Raw genomic sequence first — 22,599 nt, 5'->3', positions numbered from 1 at the left:
TTTCTGTTGTTTATGTTTGCACCCCTTCTTAATTTTTGATCAGGATTACTTTCTAAATCTTCTTCCTCCAGGCAGCCATTTATTTGAATTCATTATAGTATCATTTATCAGTCGATGGAAACATTTACTCAAACATACTCCTTTATACATTGATGGACAGATTCTTAAAACATTTGCTCAAACATACAGTATGTAGGCTTGAAGCTGCCTGTAATGATTACACAACACAACTAAAGCTGAAGAGTTTGCTGATGGAGTTTATGCAAAAACTAATGGAGGTCAAAGTCTGCCTGAAACTGCTGGAACATCTAAACCTGCCCACAGTTATATCTGAGATGGTTCGCAAAGATCATTTGTACTTAATGAGCTATAACTTTCAAACACTCTAGTATGATATTTAAAGGCATAATGTAGCCAGACACCACTGTTGCATCAGCAGAGCGTATAGATGCTAAGCATAAGTGACCCCAGGGAAAGTTAAAGCATCCAACCCTGGCAGTGTGCGCTCAGTAAAGCTCTTACTGCTGCTCAGGTGTGTTCATTAAAAAAAGCAACGGAGAAGTGTGTGGAATAGGAAAGAAATGATTACCACCAAGAGGAAGAGAGACATTATGAAGGGTTTAGAAATGCAAGAGAAGCACTATCATGGCACCCAATAATCTCTGGGTACTCATTAGAGGGAAGCCAAGCACAAAAATATGAAACAAGGGAAACTTACGTCTTGGACTGTAAACTGTGTGATACTATGCAGACTTAACTGGGACCAAACTGACCACTAAATAACATAAATAATGCTAAAGGAAGTGCTTCTTTAACATGCAGCTAAAGAGTGAAATTACTGCAATGTTTATGAGTCCCCTCTTGTTGAGAACAATAAACAAACAATATACAATCTATATGACAGTCTACAAGTAAACAGAAGCTCCTTCCTCTGGCTAAGAAAAGAATGACTCATAAAGAGCATAAAAAACCTAAAGCCCCAGCACCTTCAGGGTAATCATCTTCACCACATTCAGCACAGTATGGGGGAGAGAAACATCAATTGTTTTTCCATTTTAGACTCTCTTGCTGCAGGGATAGAAGACTAGACGAGTCATGATGATTAAAAATAACCTCTCAGATTGTAAGACTGCAAATTAATGAAGCAACAACGTTTGTATAGCAACAGAGGAGTGCTTATAGAGTGTCACCGCAAACCGGCTGCCTATACAGGTCTTCTATATACGTTGTGTGCTTGTGTATCCTTGTATGTGGTGGAATCAGTGAGCTATTTCTGCAAAGCAGCAGCGGTTAGGTTTGTTGTCAGTGATGTGAGAGGGCAGATTACCACCCAAAGGGCTGGAGCTGCTGGCTGCAGCATTTCTGCCATAGCTCAGGGGCGGCTGGAGAGGAATTATTTGCCAGCACACTGGTTCCCACTGCCTCTGAGCCTGAACAAATGCTGCAAGCATCAGACAACTGGACTCTGGGGCGTGCACAGTTAAAGTGTCTCATTTGTAGATAACTGTTTTGCTGGTTTGTTGTTTCACTGAATACAGATTGTTGTTTGTGTGCATACTTGTATAAAAATATATATAGTTGCCTCAATGTTGTTTTCTATGGGACAGTTGAAAGGTCAGTGATGCTGTGAATGTTTATGTTCAATAAAAGCCAACAAATGACTCAGGGTGTAGCAGAAGTTGTTGTTCCCTGACTGTTTGCTGCAGCCTAGAGCTTGGCAGCACAAAGAGTGTCATTATATCGTCCAGTAGCTTATTTAGCAGCAACTTCTGAGCCAAGATGTGTAAAAGGGCTGTTCCCAAGGGACACATCACTTCCCACGCCGCTTCTCAAGTTGTAAAGAACTTGTACTGAGACTGAGATTAACAGTGGGACTATACCACTTGCATGAAATGTTTGTTATGATCCTCTATTACCCTTTTTAATAATTTTAGCACACAGTTTGGGTTAAAGACTGACCACTGTGTACATGCAGTGAAAATCTAAGAGGCCACAGGTCAGTCAGATCATGTGGGAAAAACTGTGAAGTCTGTTTCTTTTGTCAATAAAAGTAAAGCTGATTAAATTTAGTGCTTTTTTTTGTTCCCCATGTCCATGTACAACAACTTAAAGTGCTTCTTTTTGAACACCGACAGGTAGGGCTGGGCGATAAAACGTTAAGGATAATTATCGTGATATTATTCTTCTCAATATATAATATAACAATGCACGATAAAACGTTGATATATATAAACCTGTATTTGCACCAAAGGAGAGGGTGCTAGTGTGTCTTAAACGCTAGTTCCCGCCCAAAATTAAACAGTAGAAGAAGTCGATGTGGAACAGCCAATCCTGTCGCAGGGTGAGAGGTAGGCGAGGCTTAAAGACGTTTGGAGTGGAATGTAAACACAGCTGAACCGAGCGACACTGAAGAAAACTGCTCAAAGCAGAGTGAAGACATGCTCAACAAGAAAGGCCACTAAACTTCATTAGTTAAGATATTTTGGCTATTACCTAGACAACTAAATCCCAGATACAAGATAACAAACCGTCTGGTTTCTTCAACTTTCACTCAGTCGAAAAAAAACCTGCCTTAATTTTTTAATTAAAATTAAATGAAAGAATGGTTTGATATTTGTTGTGAAAATTAACGATATCGACTGATACCAAAAATGTTATCATGATTACATCTTTTTCAATATTGCCCAGCTCTACTGACACGTCCAGACTTTATTCAATGTGTCGGAAAAAGGATAAGAAAGGATATTTTATAAAACTCAGTTTTTTAAATCAAAAGAAAACTGTTAACATGATATCTCCCTGCAACAGCACTATATCATTGTGACACGAGGAGTAGAGGGGGATAACATTGACTGGTTTATCGATAGCAGATGACAATCTTATATATATATATAGCCACCCATGTAGAGCCCATGTCTGGAAAACACTGGCCGCGCATCCTCAACTGCAAAATCTTCACCTGTTGCCACCATGCCTGTGCGCCTCTATTCAGCTACAGACACAAGATATGTTATCATATCTAACAAGAGAAGTCAAAGGCAGATAGTGTCCTCTTTTGTCTACAAAAGGGCATCATGATTCATTTTCTTCTCACAGAATTGAACAGTGTCTCAAGCTGCTACATGCTTAAAGAGATGATCCCATTAAAATCAAAACAAAGCAAACAGAGGGCACAAGGTGAATCCTATAACGCTCAATCAGAAGTCAGAGGCAACGAACACTACATAGTCTAAGAATTACATCTACCAAAATCACAAAGTGAGTACTTTAAGTATTAGTACCTTGTGTTTTTCTTCTGTGGAGACCCTATTCCACTGTGGCCCGGAGGACTTGCATATCGTGCTGTGAGACTGAGGAGAGAGCAGAGGACAGGACGAACAGACTGTTAACACAGTTAGAAAAGGAATGAGGACAGTGTCTTTCTAGAAATTTCTTAATCCGTGCCTTAATGTAATAATGTGAGTGAGAGGAGGCATTCAGAGAGAAGCAGGGAGAGAAAGAAGGAGCACATAGCACATAATGTAGCATGCCAGCACACATTTCTTTGATATCTCACATGATGGCTCCCACATGGTTAATACCACCCGCGTATGACTAAGCCAATAACATCGCTCCATCCATTTATAGGGCCGCTGACATAAAACGGCCCAGAAAACTTTCACAACCCATTTCTTGGTGGCATCATTCGAAGAAAAACCCCAAAACACACAACACACGAGGCCGAGGCCGAGGAAATGCCCGCAGCAGAAGTCACAGTTTACAACCCAACACTCACTGTTAGTCACTCACAGAGACGGGAATCAACGCAGGCTGTTCAGGCCAGCTTCTTCATTCATGTTTGACAGGAAGTAGTTAAGCTACTTGTAGAGTGCTTTATGAACAAAGAGATGCCTTTAATCACCATCCGTACCCCTGTAAACAATGAAAAGTTGAAGGCCAGGTGCCAAGGCTGTTGTTTACTTCTGTGTGTAAATGTTCTGAGTGGAACATCCTGTGTGAACTGTATGACTCGCAGACCATGTGAGTGTTTCTCACTTGTTGCCATAAACTGCAGGAACAGAGCCTCCATTGAAAGTATGCCTGGCTATCGACAAGTCACATCTTTTTATAAATAAATTGCTGTAAAAGCTTGTAAATGTCTTTTTATGTCATTACTGTTAAAACCACTGAAAAACACTCTTTCCTCAATGGCGATGAATAAAGAACGGTTGCTGATGGGAATTAAGAATTAAGTGTCAAAGCTAGCATTTAAATAAATACGATGCCTTTTTAGCTAACTCTTACCAAACAAGTTAAGAAATGCAGACAAAATAACATGCATACTTGTCGGCTACACGCTAATAAAAAGGTCCAATGTTGCTGTTAAAGCCATATATAGTTGCTAAAATGACCAGCTTAACAGACTAAATAAATGCTGCATAATGTTGCTGCCCACAAAGCACCTTAACAATTGTATTTGATTGCTAACATGTGTAGCTTAACAGCTAACAAGAGCCACATATGTTTTCTAACATTACTAGCTTAGCAGATTTGAAAAATACAATATAGTTGCTTATATCACTACATTAATGGATTTTACCAAAAGCTGAATATTGTCTAATATAACTAGCTTAATACTTTTAATAAAGGGTGAAAGGGGCCTCGCGGTCTAAGCGCCCACATACAAAGGCGATAGTCCTAAACGTGGAGATGGACGGTTCGACTCCCGGCCGCGACCATTTGCTGCATGTCTTCCCCATTGACTGTAAAAGATATGGACGTAGTATCTGTGACGTCATGCATCTGTTTCTGAAGCGCTGTTTTGAAGCCAATTGTCGGCAGGAGCCATATTGCTGCTGTCGAGCGATTGTGACGTAAAGAGGCGGGCCTTACATTCGTCTTTTGTACCAGGCTGCAAACATGTTTATTTCTGCTGTAAAGATCGGCTTTTTTGAATTGGTGTGGATGTGGTTTCTGTTACTTCCTGAGCCAGCCTCAAGTGGACACTCGATGAACTGCAGTTTTTAGCACTTCCACATTGGACTCATATTTTTAGACCGGAGGTTGCCACTTGGTCTTCCCCCACTCTCTACTCCGCACATTTTACTGTCTCTCTTCAGCTGTACTATCATAAAGGCAACAGCCCAAAAATATAACTTTGAAAAATAAAAACAAAAGGTGAAAAACATTGCTAACGGTACTAGCATGACAGATTTTGGTTAGAGTTATGGTTGCAAATATTACTAGCTTAACTGATGTAATCAGAAGCTGAATATTGTTACCAAAATGATTGACTGAATGTATTATAACTGGCTTTAAATTAACATAACTACTGAATAGATTTCCATCAAAAGCCAAATACAGCTGCTTTCATATCAAGTGCAACATTATATCAGAAGCCGGGATGTAGATGCTAACATTACTAGCTTGATCTCACAAGTCAATATGGTTGCCATATGGTTGTCACTTTAGCTTCATTTGAATAAAGAAACTTACTTTTTAGACATTCAAGGGAATATTAACAATTTCAATTTTTGCAATAAAAAAAATCAAATTGCTCCTCTTTGGTACCACTCACCTGAAAAACAATCTGCTGTTTAAACTCCCCATCTAGCAAAATGTTGATAGCTCATAGCACAAAGAGCTAAATGCATATTTTTATTCATACCTTCAACAGACTTGTCCAGTCAGGTCCACTTGAGGAAGCAGCCACAGATCCTCACTTATTTCACTGCTTAACCGTCTCAAACTTTGTCCTCCATACACCAGAAGAGTAAACACCATGCTCAGATGGAGGACTGAGGAAGCAGCAAAAACCAGCAGCCTGTTTAGACAGCCTTCTTCTCTGACTACGAAGAACAACTTGTTCTCTGTTTTGTGATTGTGGGCTGCCGTTTTGGCGTTGGTGAGTGAGAGTGGACAGGGACAATAAACTACCTATACTGAGTGGCTGCATGACACACTGCAGTCAACACATCTTATTTTCTGCTCTGTCTGATTTTAGCATGCAATTGTCACTTTGAATGTTAACAGCTTGTAAATTATACTTTTACATTTTAACATTTAACGCGTTTAACTGACACAGTGACCCAAAGTGAATAAAACATGAGTTTGGCACTGAAATATCATGGGAGAACCAACAGAGCAAGCACTGTTACTCAAAACATCACCATCAGAAGTTGGTATTATAAGGAGTAGGCCGTGCAGCCCTTTGGCCATGACTTTAATAAAATCTGTTACTGATGAATATTTTGGCAGCCACTTAATCATGCATCATTTCTTCCTATAATAAAGGAGAACTGGTGCAGAAGTTTTAGGCCTTGCTGAGGTGAATTTTAGTCAATATCTTGAATAAATTTCATCATTCTGCGGAATCAAAACCAGCCGCCACAGGGCAAGAGTGTGATATTAAATGCTTTGTTCAGAGAGGTCGAACTGTGAACGACAAGGATCTTTTAAGGTGGTGAGCGGAATATAAATAAGCTGTCTATTCTGCTAAAAGTGTCTCTTTATCTTTCCGTTCCTCTCCAGCCTCTCACACAGATGAACTGACACACACACACACACACACAAACACACACACATGCACACACACACACACACACACACACACACACACACACACACACACACACACACACACACACACCACACACACACACACACACACACACACACACACACACACACACACACACACACACACCACACACACACACACACACACACACACACACACACACACAAACACACACACTCTTCGCTGTTTACTTCTTTCCCTCGGGACTGTTTAACTTACTTTGAAACCACCTGCAATGAAGTGCAGAGTCATTGTACATTTCTAATTGACCTTGCAGGTTTTCATGATGCGGTGTTATGCTAACGAGCTTCAGGGCAGACAGCAGAACGCAGTGGAACAAGTTCAGGGCAGTTTCCCATTATAGGGGCCTTATATCATGTTATTGATGAAGTGTACGATACAACAGTTTGGTTAATGATGTCTGGAAACGTAATGTGTTCTCCTTTGTTTCCCAAACTTCCCCTCAGCCCACACCAGGATATCTTCACAGATACTTAAAGTGTCGGTGAAAACACAGCTGCAAACAAAGTTAACATAAAGTCAGATTCCATTGGATCTAACTTGGTGGACATCCAGGGGACATAAAACTATATCTGGAAGCAACAAGACATAGTACACCAAATAAATGTGCATAAGAAGTATGTTGAACAAGTACAAATACCAAGCAGCCTCTCATTATCATATCAGCAGCTTTACATGCTGCAGTGATGCCACCGAGGAACTTCTACCACCTGAAAACATCCCCCGTCTGCATCCATCCCTTTCTGATTCTGCTGCAGAGAGTCTCGTCCATGCATTCATAACCTCCTGGCTGGATTACTGCAATGGAGTCCTGTTCGGGGTACCCAGCACTGCCCTGGACAGGCTCCAATATGTGCTGAACTCAGCTGCCAGGGTTCTCACACAAACTAAGCCCTGGCAGCACATCACCCCCACTCTCATGCACCTCCACTGGCTCCCTGTTAAGTACCGCATCTCCTATAAACTCCTCGTCCTCACTTACAAATACCTGTATGCCCTCGCCCCCCAATACCTGGCTAACCTCCTCCACCAACACACTCCATCCCGGAACCTACGGTCCTCGGACTTGGGTCTCCTCTCCATCCCCCGGACTAAGCTGCAGACTTTTGGAGACAGAGCCTTCAGTGTGGCAGCCCCTACTCTGTGGAACTCTCTCCCTCCCGACATCTGCAGCGCCCCAACCCTGGACAGTTTTAAAGAAGCAGTCAAAACGCACCTTTTCCTCAAGGACCCTTTACCCATTAGCTAGTGTTGTTCCTAACTACCCCCCAGACCCCCTACCTGACCCTGTGAAGGGACCTTGGGTTTCTTGAAAGGAGCTATATATTATTATTATTAAGGCAGAAAGGTGGCTGGTCTGTCACAAAAAAATTGTGACTTGGAAGATTGTACTTTTATGCTTTGTGAAAAGACAAGGATTCAACAAACTGATGTTGCTTCTGAGCTGTAGTAAAAGTGTGTGTACGAACCGCAGCGAACATAAACTGTGAGAGGACACCTGCTCTCATGAGTGTTTATTTTTGACCTTGCTCTTTCATTACATATTTCACTGCCAGTTTAAGTATGTGGATCACTTAAAATACCTCTCCATATTAAATACCCTGAACTAGAACTCCATAGGAACAGAACAGACAAGGCCAGGCAGAGATTCATTTAGCTTAAATTTGTCCACCACATTTCTCTCAAGAATGAAGCCTCAAACATTTTAAATTCCATCGGATTTTCTCTTTCTGGTCATGCTAGGAGTGGGAGTGAAGTGCTGGGCTATACACAAGGAGGTGCACAGGTTGTCTTATAATGCAACAAAGGCTGCAGAAGCTTGAGCGATAGTAACGTCAGTGTGGCAAACAGTTTATGGTAAAAAGCATCAGGGGTGATAGGGTGCAGATATTTCCACCAGAGGACTCATCTCAACCTCCTCCCTCTTAACTCAAACTTTACAAAATGCAGTGAAACATGCAGGCAGTGGTACCAAGCCTGGAGTGTAACCCAACCCACAGCTTTCAGATCTTTCCAGTGTGGAAAAAGAGACACAAGAAGACATTAGGTCAGGATCATGGACAAGGGAAAGGGAACAGGGTGGCGGTGGCGGAAAAGAGAAGGAGAGGGGAATACAGTCTGCCGCTTCTACTCAAATACAACATACATCAACAAGGCCTCCGTCTAATGCTCCATGACAAAACAGTGCACATTTAAGCCATACTGGATGCAGTTGCTGTACAATTAAATGACAAAAATATTAGTCGAAGTCTGAGTTGGTAGCAGTACTTAGGGCAGACACAAGGTCTAAGAGCCAAAGCAGCAAGTAATAAGATGTCATCTAACCTTGGTGTGCAGGCAGGGTCCGTCATAAGCACCCATGTTTTGACCCTGCTGCCAGCATTCCTGCCAGTTACGATGTCAACTCAAGAGCCACTGCGTGATAATGTGCTTCTTATTTAGCACCATGTATCATAATTGACCTCCATGCAGCTATGATGCATGTGGCTTTCATGGTAGAGACATTACAGAGGAATATACAGAACATGAGGAAGATCATGCATTTATCTCACATGTATCCCTTCAGTGCCAAAACATCAACAACTACAATCTAAACATCCACACTGATCCTTTGTGGAGCCTTATTGGGCAAAGGGTCGAGGAGCCTGAGCAATACTTAAGGAGAAATAGCAAACAGCTGATTTTGACGAGAAGAAAAGCTCTCTGTCAAAGAGAAAGGTACAAAAAGCTATGCCTCCATGCAACAAGTACTTCTAGTGACTTTAGACGGTTTGGGGAAAGTGTGTTAAATGGTTCCCCTTCTTATTCTCTCCTTCTGTGCCCCTCGTGCATAAAACCCCCCAAAATATTGTCTCATCAATGAGAAACTTGTTACTACCTTTGACAAAAAAACATCAATACAACATTTAACGACTAAGTATCCCGACCACACAGACATATACAAATTTCCTCCTTCAAATCTGTTTATGGGCGGGTACTCAGCCTAATGGTTTAGCTGCACGCCGGGTTCCAATCCAGCCTGCAGCCTCTTTCCCGCATGTTATTTCCCCCACCCTCTCCCAGTTTCATACCCACTGTACTCTCCTCTATAAAAGAAAGGTGTAAAAACCCCCAAAATATTAATTTAAAAATAAAATCTGTTTATAAAGGGACTTTCGGATCCAAGTAAAATGAAGAAAAGTGAAATTGCAAAGTTTTATTTCGGGAAGATGGTAAAAGCAAACAAACACAGACTGATAGTAAGAAACTACATTGAAACAAGGGTGTCTGTAGTATCTTAATAAGATGATTTTACATCCATTTAAACACCCTTAACAACGTGTCTATCAGAGACAACAGTCATTATAGATGTATGATGTGTAGTACTCCACTCATCAAAGATCTGAGTGCAACACACTTGAAAGACTTCTACTGAAACTCCTCAGTGTTAATATCCCACGGCAAAAACACTCCAAGGAAATAGTCATATGTATGTACAATAAATATCTGATGATGATGTATGATAGTCTAGCAAACATGCCAAGTAGAACCAAACCTTTTACCAGTTCATGATGCCACTGACACTAATCCATCCTCCTTAAACTGTGTACTCCAAAAGGATCCAAACTCTGCTGCCTCAAGGTTACTAGATACACACTCACACACACTCTGCACAAGCTAAAACTGTACCTAGGAGAAGAGTCGGGCTTGGCCAGACTGTTTGCTCTCCCATATGGCAAACGGCTCTTCCTGTCGCGAGACACGGCGGTGGGCAGGCGTGAGGAGCGCCACACCACGGGGTCAACCTGTTCGCCCTGGGACATGTTGAGTTAAAGAGGGAGGGTTTGCTGTACCCTGCTAGGCTTGGGCCCCCCTGCCTTCTACAGCCCTGCAAACCTCTGTGGCTCCGGGCTGTCGTGAGCCGTCCAATGGGGAGTTCCCTTCCAACACACACGCACACACACTTCCCATACCCTGCCCCAGAGACACCAGTCAAACCAGCAGGTGCTGTCTATAGAAAGCTCCCCATAGCACAACTGTAGATGTTCAGTAGGCCAAATGTGTGAGCGTGTGTGTGCGTGTGTGTCTGTGTAAATCTGTCAGACAGATAATTTGATAATTTAAAAAGCTTAACATTTTTAATTTAAAACATCCATTCTTCTGGCTTATCTTATATTTCATGAAGTTATTCAGACATGCCAAATCTTCAGGGTCGGCTGGAGATTACAGAAATTCATCACTGTGGAAAATTAGAATTTGAAGGTTTTTTTATGAATACGTTTAATTACATCTGAGTGTTTCCAGAGATAGATGAAAAGGAGGGAAGAGAAGTCAGGCATAAAGCCCTCTAACAAATGAACATTACAACATTTCTTTAATGTGATTTAGAGTTGACGGATCATGGTGGATATGAAAAATGTGGATGAAGCGTAGACTTTATTTGGAATACAGGATAATTCAAACAAACTACAGTCTCACAACCGAGGTGAGATACACACTATACATAATGTCACAGCTAATGTGAAACATTGTTCCTGTAAGCCATGGATCATTAAACGGGATAACAGAAAATATCCTTTAATTGATCTCATTTATCAGAGCTTTTATCATCTCGTTTAAACAGACATGACCTGAAGGGAACTTCACAGAAAACAAAACTCCTGACTTATTGAATAATGACAAATAAAATGTAAGAAGTCATTCTCTCCCCTGTATTTCCAAAATATATTCTCTACATGATGTGGCATTTAAAATGTGCATGCCTCAATACAAACATGTTTAAAGGCATTTTGAGCCCTTTAAGGTGCATTTCGACAAAGATTTCCAGGGTCTTTTAGAACTACTTTACTACTACTGCCCTACTGGTCTTTTTTTTCTCTCTATACGTCACTGGCCTGATTTGCCAATGAACCCGGGACTTCAGCCCGCGGTCGAAACACAGACAACAATAGGGGCACAATAACCTTTTAGTTCAGGGTAAAGTACAAATAAATACAATTCAGACCCTGGGTCCACCAGTCAAAAAACACCTTTAAAGGACAACTGTTTCTGAAGATGGATAAATCTTCATACGCCACAATAGAAAACTGTATCATGTTTACTCTCTATCAGTTTGTTTTAAGAATAAAACCAAAGACTTTTCATCTTCTGTGGCTACAACACTCCACCAAATGGAATATTCTTGAGGTCCAGTGCCAACTTTCCCCAAAATTCAGCCCAAAGAAAAGTTCTAACTCCTCAGCTGTCATTTTATTTAGGAAGTACATCAAGAATACGCTGTTCTCAAATTGGGACTAAAGCATCCTACTTTTTCAGGTGCTGATGCTAGCTGCAGCTACTGCTTCTTAGTTTTCCATACATTTTGTTATAATGACTGAAAAGATTTGTGGTGTTAAAACTTGAGGACTTCTTTCCTCCTCTCAGAGAACTTGCAGTACATGTTTTGCTAATCGCATCATGTTATCCTCTGAATCAGTGAAATACATCCACACAGATACGCCTATCTGACACTTCGACAAGCTGCACTTGTTTAGGTTTTTGCTCGCATATACTGCTACATATACTGTGACGGAAATTAAAGGCTTGTTAGTACGTAAGTAAAAGCAACTTTTATTAACTTTTTGCAGCTGAAAAGATTGTATACTTGAAAAAGACAAAATATATTCCTGTTATCAGCTGATAGACTCAAAGAAAAGAGTAACGCAAACAATACAAATGTCTGCTTTTCATCTTTTCAATACAGTTGCAAATCAAACAGCTGTGGCAACAAATCTCTTTAAAATTTACATCAACTAAGAGAAAAGAAAGGAGACCGATTCGCCATCAGTTTTAAAGAGCGTATAGTGAGATTATAACGGATTCCAGACTAATCAAAAGCATGATCATCTGATGCATGATATCCGATTGGACAATGACATGTCATGGTTTGCTCCGCCACTCTACTCTTAACACATTTGTCTTTACACAGTTTGTGTGATAGGAAAACCAGCATGAGCAGCATCACTTCCTCTCTCTGATTCCTGGCCTTCATTCTGTCTCACACATTTCAGACTCTATTTGAGCCTCACAGTGAGGTCGAGTGGCCCAGACTTCCCCCCCAAAAAACTCCCAGATTAATGGCTTACTTTATCACTGACAGACATGTACTGATCCTCTGACCTCAGCTGCAGCCTTATTAACTTGTTAGCCTAGGAGAAGAAGACATTACTGAGGGCCAGTGGACAGCAGGGGCAGAAGGTCTGTTTGGAAATTAACTGAATCACTTCACAGAGACGGTCTTTAAATAAGAACTTCCTCCAGGAACTCATCTGCCTTCTTCTGGGAGGAGAGGCTTCAAATATGTCATCAAATAATACCTCCCTGGACCAGCCTGTCATCAGACTCGTCCTCTTGTTTTACGGCGGTAAAAAGTGCAGCGTCTGTAACGGCTTTATCAGTATATAACTGTTGCAGCAGTGTGCTTCGAACTTCACTGTTCACTCTGTATGTAAGTGTGTGCGGGCACTCTCCACCTGTTGCAGAGGGGGGGAGGCAAGACTGTGAGAATGGCAGGCAGCTGTGCCCCTAATGACCCCCCCACACATACACACACACCACACGCTGACCCCTCCATTACCACTTCCTTACTCGTCCAAACAGAGCAGGCCAAAGCTCTCCACAATATCATCTTACTCACTGAGACTAACTGCTCGAGCTGCACTGATTTCACACACACACACACACACACACACACACACACACACACACACACACACACCGCTACACACACGCACACACACACACACACACACACACACACACACACCGCCACACACACGCACGCACACACACACACACACACACACACACACACCGCCACACACCGCCACGCACGCACGCACGCACGCACGCACGCACGCACGCACGCACGCACGCACGCACGCACGCACACACACACACACACACACACACACACACACACACACACACACACACACACACACACACACACACACACACAGCACTGCCAAACACAGCAGCAGTGCAGAAACTTGATCTGGTCAGCGGGAATGCTGCTCATGTGTGGCATCTCAGGCCTTCCTTTAGATGCTCTTCTTGGGCTGATCTGTCTATTTACATCACACACACAGACACACACACACCACGCAAACACAGGCCTCATCTGCTTTTACTGCCTTTTATTGCTTAGCTGCCTGAATGCCAACACTCCTACTGTACAAGGCATGTCTTCATATCATAAAGGACCTCATAAATAAACATGGTCTTCCTCGTATCATCAACCTACAGCTACTAAATGAAGTACGCGTCACATCACTGAGGAGAGTTCCTCATTGATTTACTGTTGGAATAGAAACACAGTTGAACTCAAGAACAGATAAAAATCAATGCAGCACAACCGGATATTATTTTTATTCCACACTTGCTTCCCTCTTGTCAAACCTGTTTCATCCATGACCCACAATGCAACTCAAACACAGAGAGCTCAGAGAACATATGTCAAAGATTATCTCATACCAGGGATAAGAAATGGTTTATACATTCTGTCTGTTTCTTTTTACCCGTCCAAAAATTCAATTTATGCAAAGACACACAATGTTTACTCCCTTTGCAATTTTATTGTTTCTCATTAAAAAACAACTATTTGCAGGATCTTATAAGAGAAGAGAAATATCTGATTCCAGATTTTAAAGGCTGCAGAGCTGAAACAGAGACTGAACGTGTCAACTTGCTCTCAACTTGTCTGATGTTCAATGTTTGAAAAGCTGTGGCTAATGTTCATTGGACTGGAGTGTCTGCAGATTGTCTCCAAAAGCAGGGGTTCCCAAACTCTTCAGCCGATGACCCCCAAAATAAAGGTGCCAAAGACTTGTGACCCCCTCGAAGTGGTTAAATGTTGCTTCATACTTCAAAATGAGTTTACCTAGATGCACATGTGGCTGTGTTGCCTGTGCTGCTGTGGATTAACCTGCTGCTACTGATCCTTTTGTTAATTAACTGTTAGCTAACACCCTAACCCTAACTTTAGGAGTCATCTGGCAACAAGGAAAGGCAGAAAACTAATGAAATGTACTTATTTTCTGGGTTTTCTTTCAAATGTAACTACTATTTTTGTCTATATTTTACAATAATGGGTAAAATAAGTGAAATTTAGATTACTTAAAAAAAGTAAAACAAATCTGGAAGACATCTCGCGACCCGCCAATGGTGTCTTGCGACCCCCTCCTTGGGGGTCCCGACCCACACTTTGGCAACCCCTGTCCTAAAGGGTCCATGTATCAGCCAAACCCATGTGACATAGATGACTGTGTGCAGGATATCCTTTCTGTAGCATCTCTGCCAGCCAGAGCTCAACGGCCAGCAGCACATACGAAAGAGGAGGTAGCAGCTAGCTTGGCTCTGTCCAAAGTTGACGCCAAATGTGTGCGAAGCTAATCTAAAAAAACTGCTGTCCTTTGCTTTCTATACATCTTTATATAAATCTTCTAACTTGCCTCTTTAAACATATTCTGTTACAATCCACATTAGAGCTGTAATGAAAGTATTAATCTAATGTAACTCCTCTCCTGTGCATTCACCCAGCGTGACTCTTCCCTGTCAGAACTTCCTGATGCAGCTAAAACGCTAATGAGAAACATTTTCCTTGACGGCTGTTTTTCATTTTCAACACCACTGAGAGGCGGCCCGTCAGATTCCTGTTTACAGAACCTCTAACTGGACCTAATTAACCATCTCAAAGCAATAAATCAGCCATCCGCTATTCCAGCATCGATCCTAAAAAATAATTGGTCCTCTAATTCAAGCCAGTGACATCAGCTGGCTTCGATGACCTCTGTGCTACCTCTGCCCCAGATAAGATCCAAACCAACACCAAACTGCAGCGTAACATACCTGGACTGCATCTCTTGTGTCTTGAGACTGCTGGTGGACGGTGCTGTGCTGCTGGTCTGCTGGCTGAGCTCCACCAGGGACTGGTAGTACTGCTGCTGCTGCTGCTGCTGCTGTTTGTAGCGCGACAGGATGAAGAAGAGGCCCAGGATGCTTTTCAGGTTGCCATTCCTGATCTCTGGAGAGAGAAAAGAAAGGAGAGTTGGAGCGCTTTGTGGCACAAACAACACTTCATCATTTGAGTTTCCCTTCATCGTTCTAAAGGAATAAAGTCATTTCTATTTAAAAGTGCGCTTTTCTTTTCTTTTCATGCACAAAAGCTCTGTGATGCCAAAAATCACTTTTTACGTTTCATTTATTTCACTCTACAAACACCGTAAACTGAACATATGTTGACTTTTTGAAAAGAAAAAAGGCACTTTGGGAAAAGCTTAACCGGAGCTGTTTTGCAGAAAGTGTAAGAAAAAAAAAGGGGTACAAATTGATATGCTGTATATAACATGCAGGGTTATAACATTTCAGCTTCACCTAACACTCACTGTGTCTATAAGTTTGGCCATAAGCACAAACAGTTGTCATAGTTCCAGAATATAGCATCTGCTCTCATACATGAGCTAACACAGCTGGTTTGTTTAAGAGAGAAGCTCAGCATGGGAACGTTAGGAGTTATGTCTTACGAGCAGACGTGTATGAGTCTGAAGAAAACAACCGAAAATAAACAGTAACATTAACCACAGATGGGCTTTTGGAATGAGGAACTGCTGTTAATACAGTGATGGGATGAGGGCAGAAGAGACACATTTTCTGTTGATAAGTGAAAATGGTGCAAATAAGGTGAAGAGCTGAAAAACAGCACCACAGATAAATTGAAAGAAGATAAATCAGATATCTCCAGGACTGTACCGTACTCAGAATTGAGTAAGTCAAACTACATTTTCTGTTTAATTGAGCATCACATTTCTGCTCCCCATTTAAAGAGGTCAAGATGACTACTTTCTCAGTGTTTCTCACTGGCATACACTACAAGTCAAAAGTTTGGAAACACCTTCTCATTCAAGGGTTTGTATTTATTTTAGTTATAGTAAACACTGTAGATTAAAACCAAATACATCACACTTTGAAAGAACATATGGAATTATTTGATTAACAAAAAAGTGTTAAACAAAGCAGAATATGTTTTATATTTTACATTCTGTAAAGTAGCCCCCTTTTTCCTTCATGACAGCTTTGCACACTCTTGGTATTCTCTCAGTCTGCTTCATGAAGTGGTCTCCTGGAAGGGTTTCTAATTAACATGAGCCTTGTCAAGAGTTCATTTGTAGAATGACTTGCCTTCTTAATGTGTTTGAGACCATCAGTTGTGTTGTTCAGAGGTAGGGTTAGTACACAATGCATAGCCCTATTTGACTACTGTTGTAATCCAGATTATGGTAAAACCAGATTATTTCATTGTTTTGATGTCTTCAGTATTAATCTACAATTTTGAAAATAATTAAATAAATACAAACCATTCAATGAGAAGGTGTGTCTAAACTTTTGACTGGTAGTGTATAATCATAATTTAATCTGAAAGACTGTAGTCAGGTGCTTAAATTAGTGGCAGCTCAGCTCACAGCCTCAACGGCCAAAACCTGGCTCTTGATGTTATACTGCTTTCAGTATTTCAGTGGTATTAATCACAAGTTCCTTCTGATCTGTACAGGAGGGAGCCTTTCATAAATTGGTAAAATCCTTGTAAGCAATTAACACTGATAGATTTCTGTTCTGAGAACAGGATCAAGACCTCCAGACAAGCTCAATGCAGCTCAGCTCACAGCCCCTTCTTGAGACCACTTCATTCAGTTTGTTATTTACTGTTTCAAGCAATGAGACCATTCACTTTAGAGATCAGGAGACTTTTATCAATAATTTGGCTGCAAGCATTAACTGAATGACAGATACTGGTGAGTAATTTTGAGACTGTATTTGCAGAGTTTGCAGCTTCCTGCTCTAGCTCTGGGTCTCCTCTACGGACCTCAAGGGGACTTCTTCAATGACCCTGGATATCTTCAACATAAACTTGAAGGAAGCAACAGTTCTGAACCAGATCTAGATGGATAATAATCCTGTTTAGAACAGAGATTCTCTGAGAAACAGCAGCCCTGCAGATAAAGTTACCTTTCATGAACGCAGCGCTGACAACAACAAGAAAGCTCCTAATCAATGAGATACTTTGTCTGGCCTTTTAATCTCATCCTCAACAGTTCATCCCAGACAAAACTCAAGCAAATGCAATTCTCACAAACTCCCCCGCACACAGCCGGGACGGGATTCAGCAGTCAGCGGAGGAAGAATTGATCACCATCGCTAAAGCACCCATTTGTGAAATGGACTTTTCATATCAAACTCTCAGTGAGAGCTGGCACACAGAGCAGCAGGAAGGATAGCAGCGGCTGACACAGAGCTTTTACTTGATTTTTAATCTGGAAAGGCTCAAACATTCTCCGCCAGCCATCCATGGCTGTGCTGTGTGGAGACTGAAAGTTGGAGGAGATTAATCTCTTGGGGGTGTTTTCCATTTTCTAACACCCAGAGGCGGTAATTTATACTGGGCCTCAGAGAGGGTCTGAACAGCAGCGTTTTCTGTGCTTTAGGGAGAAACAAGTTGCAGATTCAGCCAACCGACGAGCCTCTGTGGACTGAAACTTGTGTCAACTGTAAAAGTGATAGAAATGATAATGATGAGGACGTGCAGAGGAATGAAACCTCATCAATCCCTAAAAAAGTTGCCCTAGATGTTGATGTTAGCTCTAGAACAGCTGGTAAGAGTTTTTTAAAGTCTGAATGTGTGTCACCTTGCACATAGGTTGTATAATAAACCATTGGAGCCTTACTTTCTGCTCATTTAAGGGTATAATTACTCAGCATTGCATTACAAACTGATGTGATTAGACCTTTCCAGTTGGTACTGTGATCTCATTAAGGCAAATTTTTACTTCTGTATCGCTCCTACGCAGCCGGGGCTGACGTGGACATGAGCACCACATACTTGTGCGTCAATGTGTCCGTGTCGCGCAGCATTTCTCAGCCGTAACGCTTGAGGGCAGTGCAGTCTCTCTGATAGATTGCCTGCTTCCGGCCCCGCTACGATCTGTGTTTACTCTTGCTGTTTATCATACAGACATTACTACATGAAGAATAGAGAGGAGGAGATGAAATACATGGCCGATGTGCGGCCGATGAGCGGGGATCCCTGATGTGCTGTAAATCAGGGAAATGCAATGCTGCCGAGTGGACCAATCAAAGGGCTTGTGGAGGAGGTGCACGTCAGCTACGTATGTACGTAGGTCTCTGTGTAGGTATGGAAGCAACTCGGACCACCGGCATAGGCTACGCCATCGATTCCCCGCAGAAGTATAAATCAGGCTTTATCCTCAAGCCCTGCCTATCAGACCTTATCTTGTAACTACTCTGGTGCTGCTGCACACTGTTCACAAAAGTCTAGGTACTGACAGGGGACTTATGAAGACTTCAAGCTTGAAAAGGACTATCACAAGTTGGATCACATGGTTGGTTTTCCTCAAACTTCAGGCACACGTCTGGTAACTCACACAGAAGTGCACCCCACTGCTTTTCTTTTCAATATGATGTATATGAGATGTGATCATTCCTGACATTTTCCACTTGACCATCAATAGTCTGCAGCTCAGCTTCACATCCGGCCAAAAACTCAGAGAGTGTGTCTGCTGCAAATTTGATGTAAAACTTGCACACAGTGTCACCTTTTGCTCTCTTTCGTTGCACTCATTTCAAGTTTCTGGAAGTTTTGTGGGAAGTTGTAATGGAAAACAGGACGGATGGATTCAGAGAGGCAGCAGTAGGACACTGCGACAGACACTTTTTGTCAGCAGCACAGAGCCTTTTTATCTGCAGCAAGCAAGAGGGCTCTTGCATCTCTGAGGCAGTGTAGGAGGGTGAGTGTGTCTGCCTGGCCCAGGCTCAATGAAAATGTGCCTTTGCTTCTGGAGGTCTTTAAAGTGGTTGACGTGGTTTCATTCAGTTTTTTTCTCTGATTATTTGCAGCGGTTAGGTGGTTCATGAGTCACAGAGGACGCTGGAGGAGGTGAAGCAAAGTTTGTAGTGCAGCTGGTTAAAACAAGGAAAAAAAAGAGGAAGGAAGTTATGTGATCATTTAGGAATAATAAATTCTGTCTTACCTACTTAATCAACCTGTCTCGAGTTTAATCCCAATACAAAACAAGTCCAGCCAGGGTCTCTCTCCACAGCTGGCACTGCCTTCACTCTCCTGGCCTAAGCTTCTTTGTGTAAGCTTGGCTGTCATTTCTTTGCTTGACTTTCCAATCAAGTTTTCAAACAACTACTTTTCAACTGTTGTGTTTAGTTTTCCAGCCATGCTTTATTATACAGTTACACCGTACTGAGATGCAACAGCCTGTCCCTCAGCCTCAGCCTCGGCCTCCACCTCTGGTCAGATAATAAGTGAGAACCCCTTTTTGACCCAGCACAAATGAGTGTTGAAGTAGGCTAATGAAATCAGATCCACTTAACAAAACGTTTGCACCCACTGAGATCAAGAAGAAAGGGCTTTATTGTGGTGAGGAGGTCAAACTGTTGGTTGCTCTGGGCCTGTTCTGCTAAGGTCCCAGCTGCAGAGACCCTGCAGTGGAAAGAGGCTTTAATAGCCTGTTGTAAGGACCCCTCACTGTAACCCATTATCAACTACAGGAAATGTGTGTTTTGGAGTTTGGCACCTAGTTTTTAGTGCTGGTACCGGTAGACCGAACTTCCTGTGGATAATTATCACATTTCAGGTAGTAAAACAACTTTGTTGTTGCACATTTTTATTACAATTTTTTTTGTGCAAAGAGGTCAAGACTTTGAGTCACTGAGTTTAAGCAGCACATTACAAAAACCATGAATCTATATCCACACTTATGGTTATCCTGTAGCTCAAGTTAAACACATGTTATCAATGCATGCACACATGCTGATGTGTTTCAGGAATAGTGTTGAACATGTTCCCTGTTTTAGTTTGGGATGGCAGTAGGTCAGTCTGTGGGGGCTTGGCTTTGGAACAAGAGAGCCACTGGTTCAAGTCCCGGTTCAGACCAAGTTTAGAAAGTGGGTAGGTAGCTTGAGAGGTGCCAGATTGCCTCCTGGGCACTGCAGAGGTGTCCTTCAGCCTATGTGTGTCTAGCATGATTCAACACCTGAGTGAAACATTTAACTTCATGTCATGATGATGGTGCTGAATAAAATGTTGGGGGGTTAAAAATTCATCTTGAGTCCGTCCTACATTGGTGGTTAACCATCTTATAGACGTTAAAATATTTGACCTCTGAGATCACAAATAGCCACCTAATGATGGAGGTGATAGTAAAGTGAAGGAATCACTACTGTTATCAATTTTCATCCTCTGGGAACCATGAACGTCATTTAAAAACTGGTGCCAATATGTCAAGAAAATATTGAAATATTGAAATATTTCACTTTATAAGTGAAAAGTATAACTTATTGGAATCAGTGAGAACATAGAGGCACTGTAAATCATCCTCTGTGAACCATGAATGTCTGTGAAAAACTTTCCACTACTCCTTCTGGTTCATATCAACATACAATGATTGATAAATGACTGTTTGGTAGCAATACATGAACAGGCAGGAGATCATCAAAGTCATCGGGATACATCCCCTCAGGAGAATGCATGCCTGTAAAAAACGTTGTGCCTATTTGTCGGGTAGATGCTGATTTATTTCCCTGGAGGAGTGGAAAGTTTGGTAGCAATGAATGGACGGGGTGGTTTCATTAGAGTGATGAGGATAACTCCTCTGGGAACCATGAATATCTTTACAGAGCTATATGACACTGACAGGACGATGAGTGAAGCGTTTGAGTTGCTAGAAATGGTAGATAAAAACTCAGAGGATAACAAAGTCTTTATAGTTGATCCTCTGGGGAACATGAATGTCTGTATAAAAGTCCCCAATAGTTTTTGGGATTGGTTTGGGACAAGCTAGTTCCCTGTAGATGAACTGGGAACAAACCTTTGGGTGGAAAACGCCACAAAGTTACGGCCATACTTATATGAAGCATTAAAACTCTCCACATTCAACAAAGAGCACTTCAAACCTATTTTCATTATGGCCTTTAACCTCCTCTTTGTGGAACCGTCTGAGGGGAACCATAACTCTCTTCAACAAGATGAGTTTTTCCGGAACCTCAGTTTACAGCCTGCCACCAGAGAGATGCAAGGAGACTACAGGAGAGGTTATTACAATAAGTAGACTCAGGAAAAAAAATACACTGTGCCTCGATGTACATCAAACATTCCACTCTGTTTGATTCCCAGACCTTGTAAAAGGATAATAAAGACTGCATATGCAAGCCAACAGAATCTGGAAATCCCTGAGCTGATTCAATTAGACATGAGAGGGCAAGCATGGCCGTCTAATTCAGCTCACAAACATACACGACACATGTGGAGCTGGTCTCCAGAATCAGGCTAAAAAAGGCAGAGAATGATGGAGAGAAAGATGGACTGAGTGAAGGGAGTGATGAAACGCAGCAGCAACAGCGATGGACACAGTAACCCAATAGCCCATATATTTACAGACCCACTTTGAAATTCCAGGCCTAGTGAGTCACTTTGCTGTTTTTAGTGCTGCAGTGGGCAAGCAGTGAATTCAGAGCTGTCGGTCAGTGTGTCAGGCTGTCAGACTATTTCTGCTGCCGGTGGAAGGGTGAAGGGCATGCTCACCTCTTTAATGTTTAAAGGGGAGCAGAGAAAACATGGGTCCTAAAAAACAACTGGGGATTTTTTCTGCTGGAATAATTGAGACATGCTCGGACGTATAAAAGAGGTCGAAAGGAAACACAAGTCAGAGAGAAAGAATAAAGTTTGGGGACTAAGTTGTAAAAGAAGCTACAGATATTATCCAACAAAGGTTTGACATTTTGGAAATTCATGTCTTTTAATCAAACAACAAAGTCTGCACAGTTTTTATGCATTATCCTACAGATTGTCCATTACTTTCTGATAATAGTTGTTGGTCATATATCAGAACTTCACTCCTTTTTGATCTCACAGCTGCACAAGGATGTGACTGTCAAGCATCTCTTTATAATCTGTGAAAAGGTCAGTATTCAGTATTTTT

The 22,599-nt window shown here is 41.8% G+C and overlaps 1 protein-coding gene across 1 annotated transcript in view; it reads right to left on the bottom strand.

Moving 5' to 3' along the window:
* The window catches only part of nav3 (neuron navigator 3), a 292,564-nt gene that overhangs the window by 155,653 nt on the left and 114,312 nt on the right, over window positions 1–22,599 (bottom strand). The window contains exons 5-6 of the mRNA XM_034673746.1: window positions 15,449–15,623; window positions 3,282–3,350 (exon numbers count right to left, since the gene is read on the bottom strand). Of these exons, the coding sequence (XP_034529637.1) occupies window positions 3,282–3,350; window positions 15,449–15,623 (244 nt within the window). The remainder of the gene's footprint in view (window positions 1–3,281; window positions 3,351–15,448; window positions 15,624–22,599) is intronic.

Source organism: Notolabrus celidotus, chromosome 21, assembly GCF_009762535.1.
Source record: "Notolabrus celidotus isolate fNotCel1 chromosome 21, fNotCel1.pri, whole genome shotgun sequence".
Lineage (NCBI taxonomy): Eukaryota > Metazoa > Chordata > Actinopteri > Labriformes > Labridae > Notolabrus > Notolabrus celidotus.
Note: the sequence above shows the minus strand (reverse complement) of the source record. Positions and strands in the feature narration are given on the sequence as shown.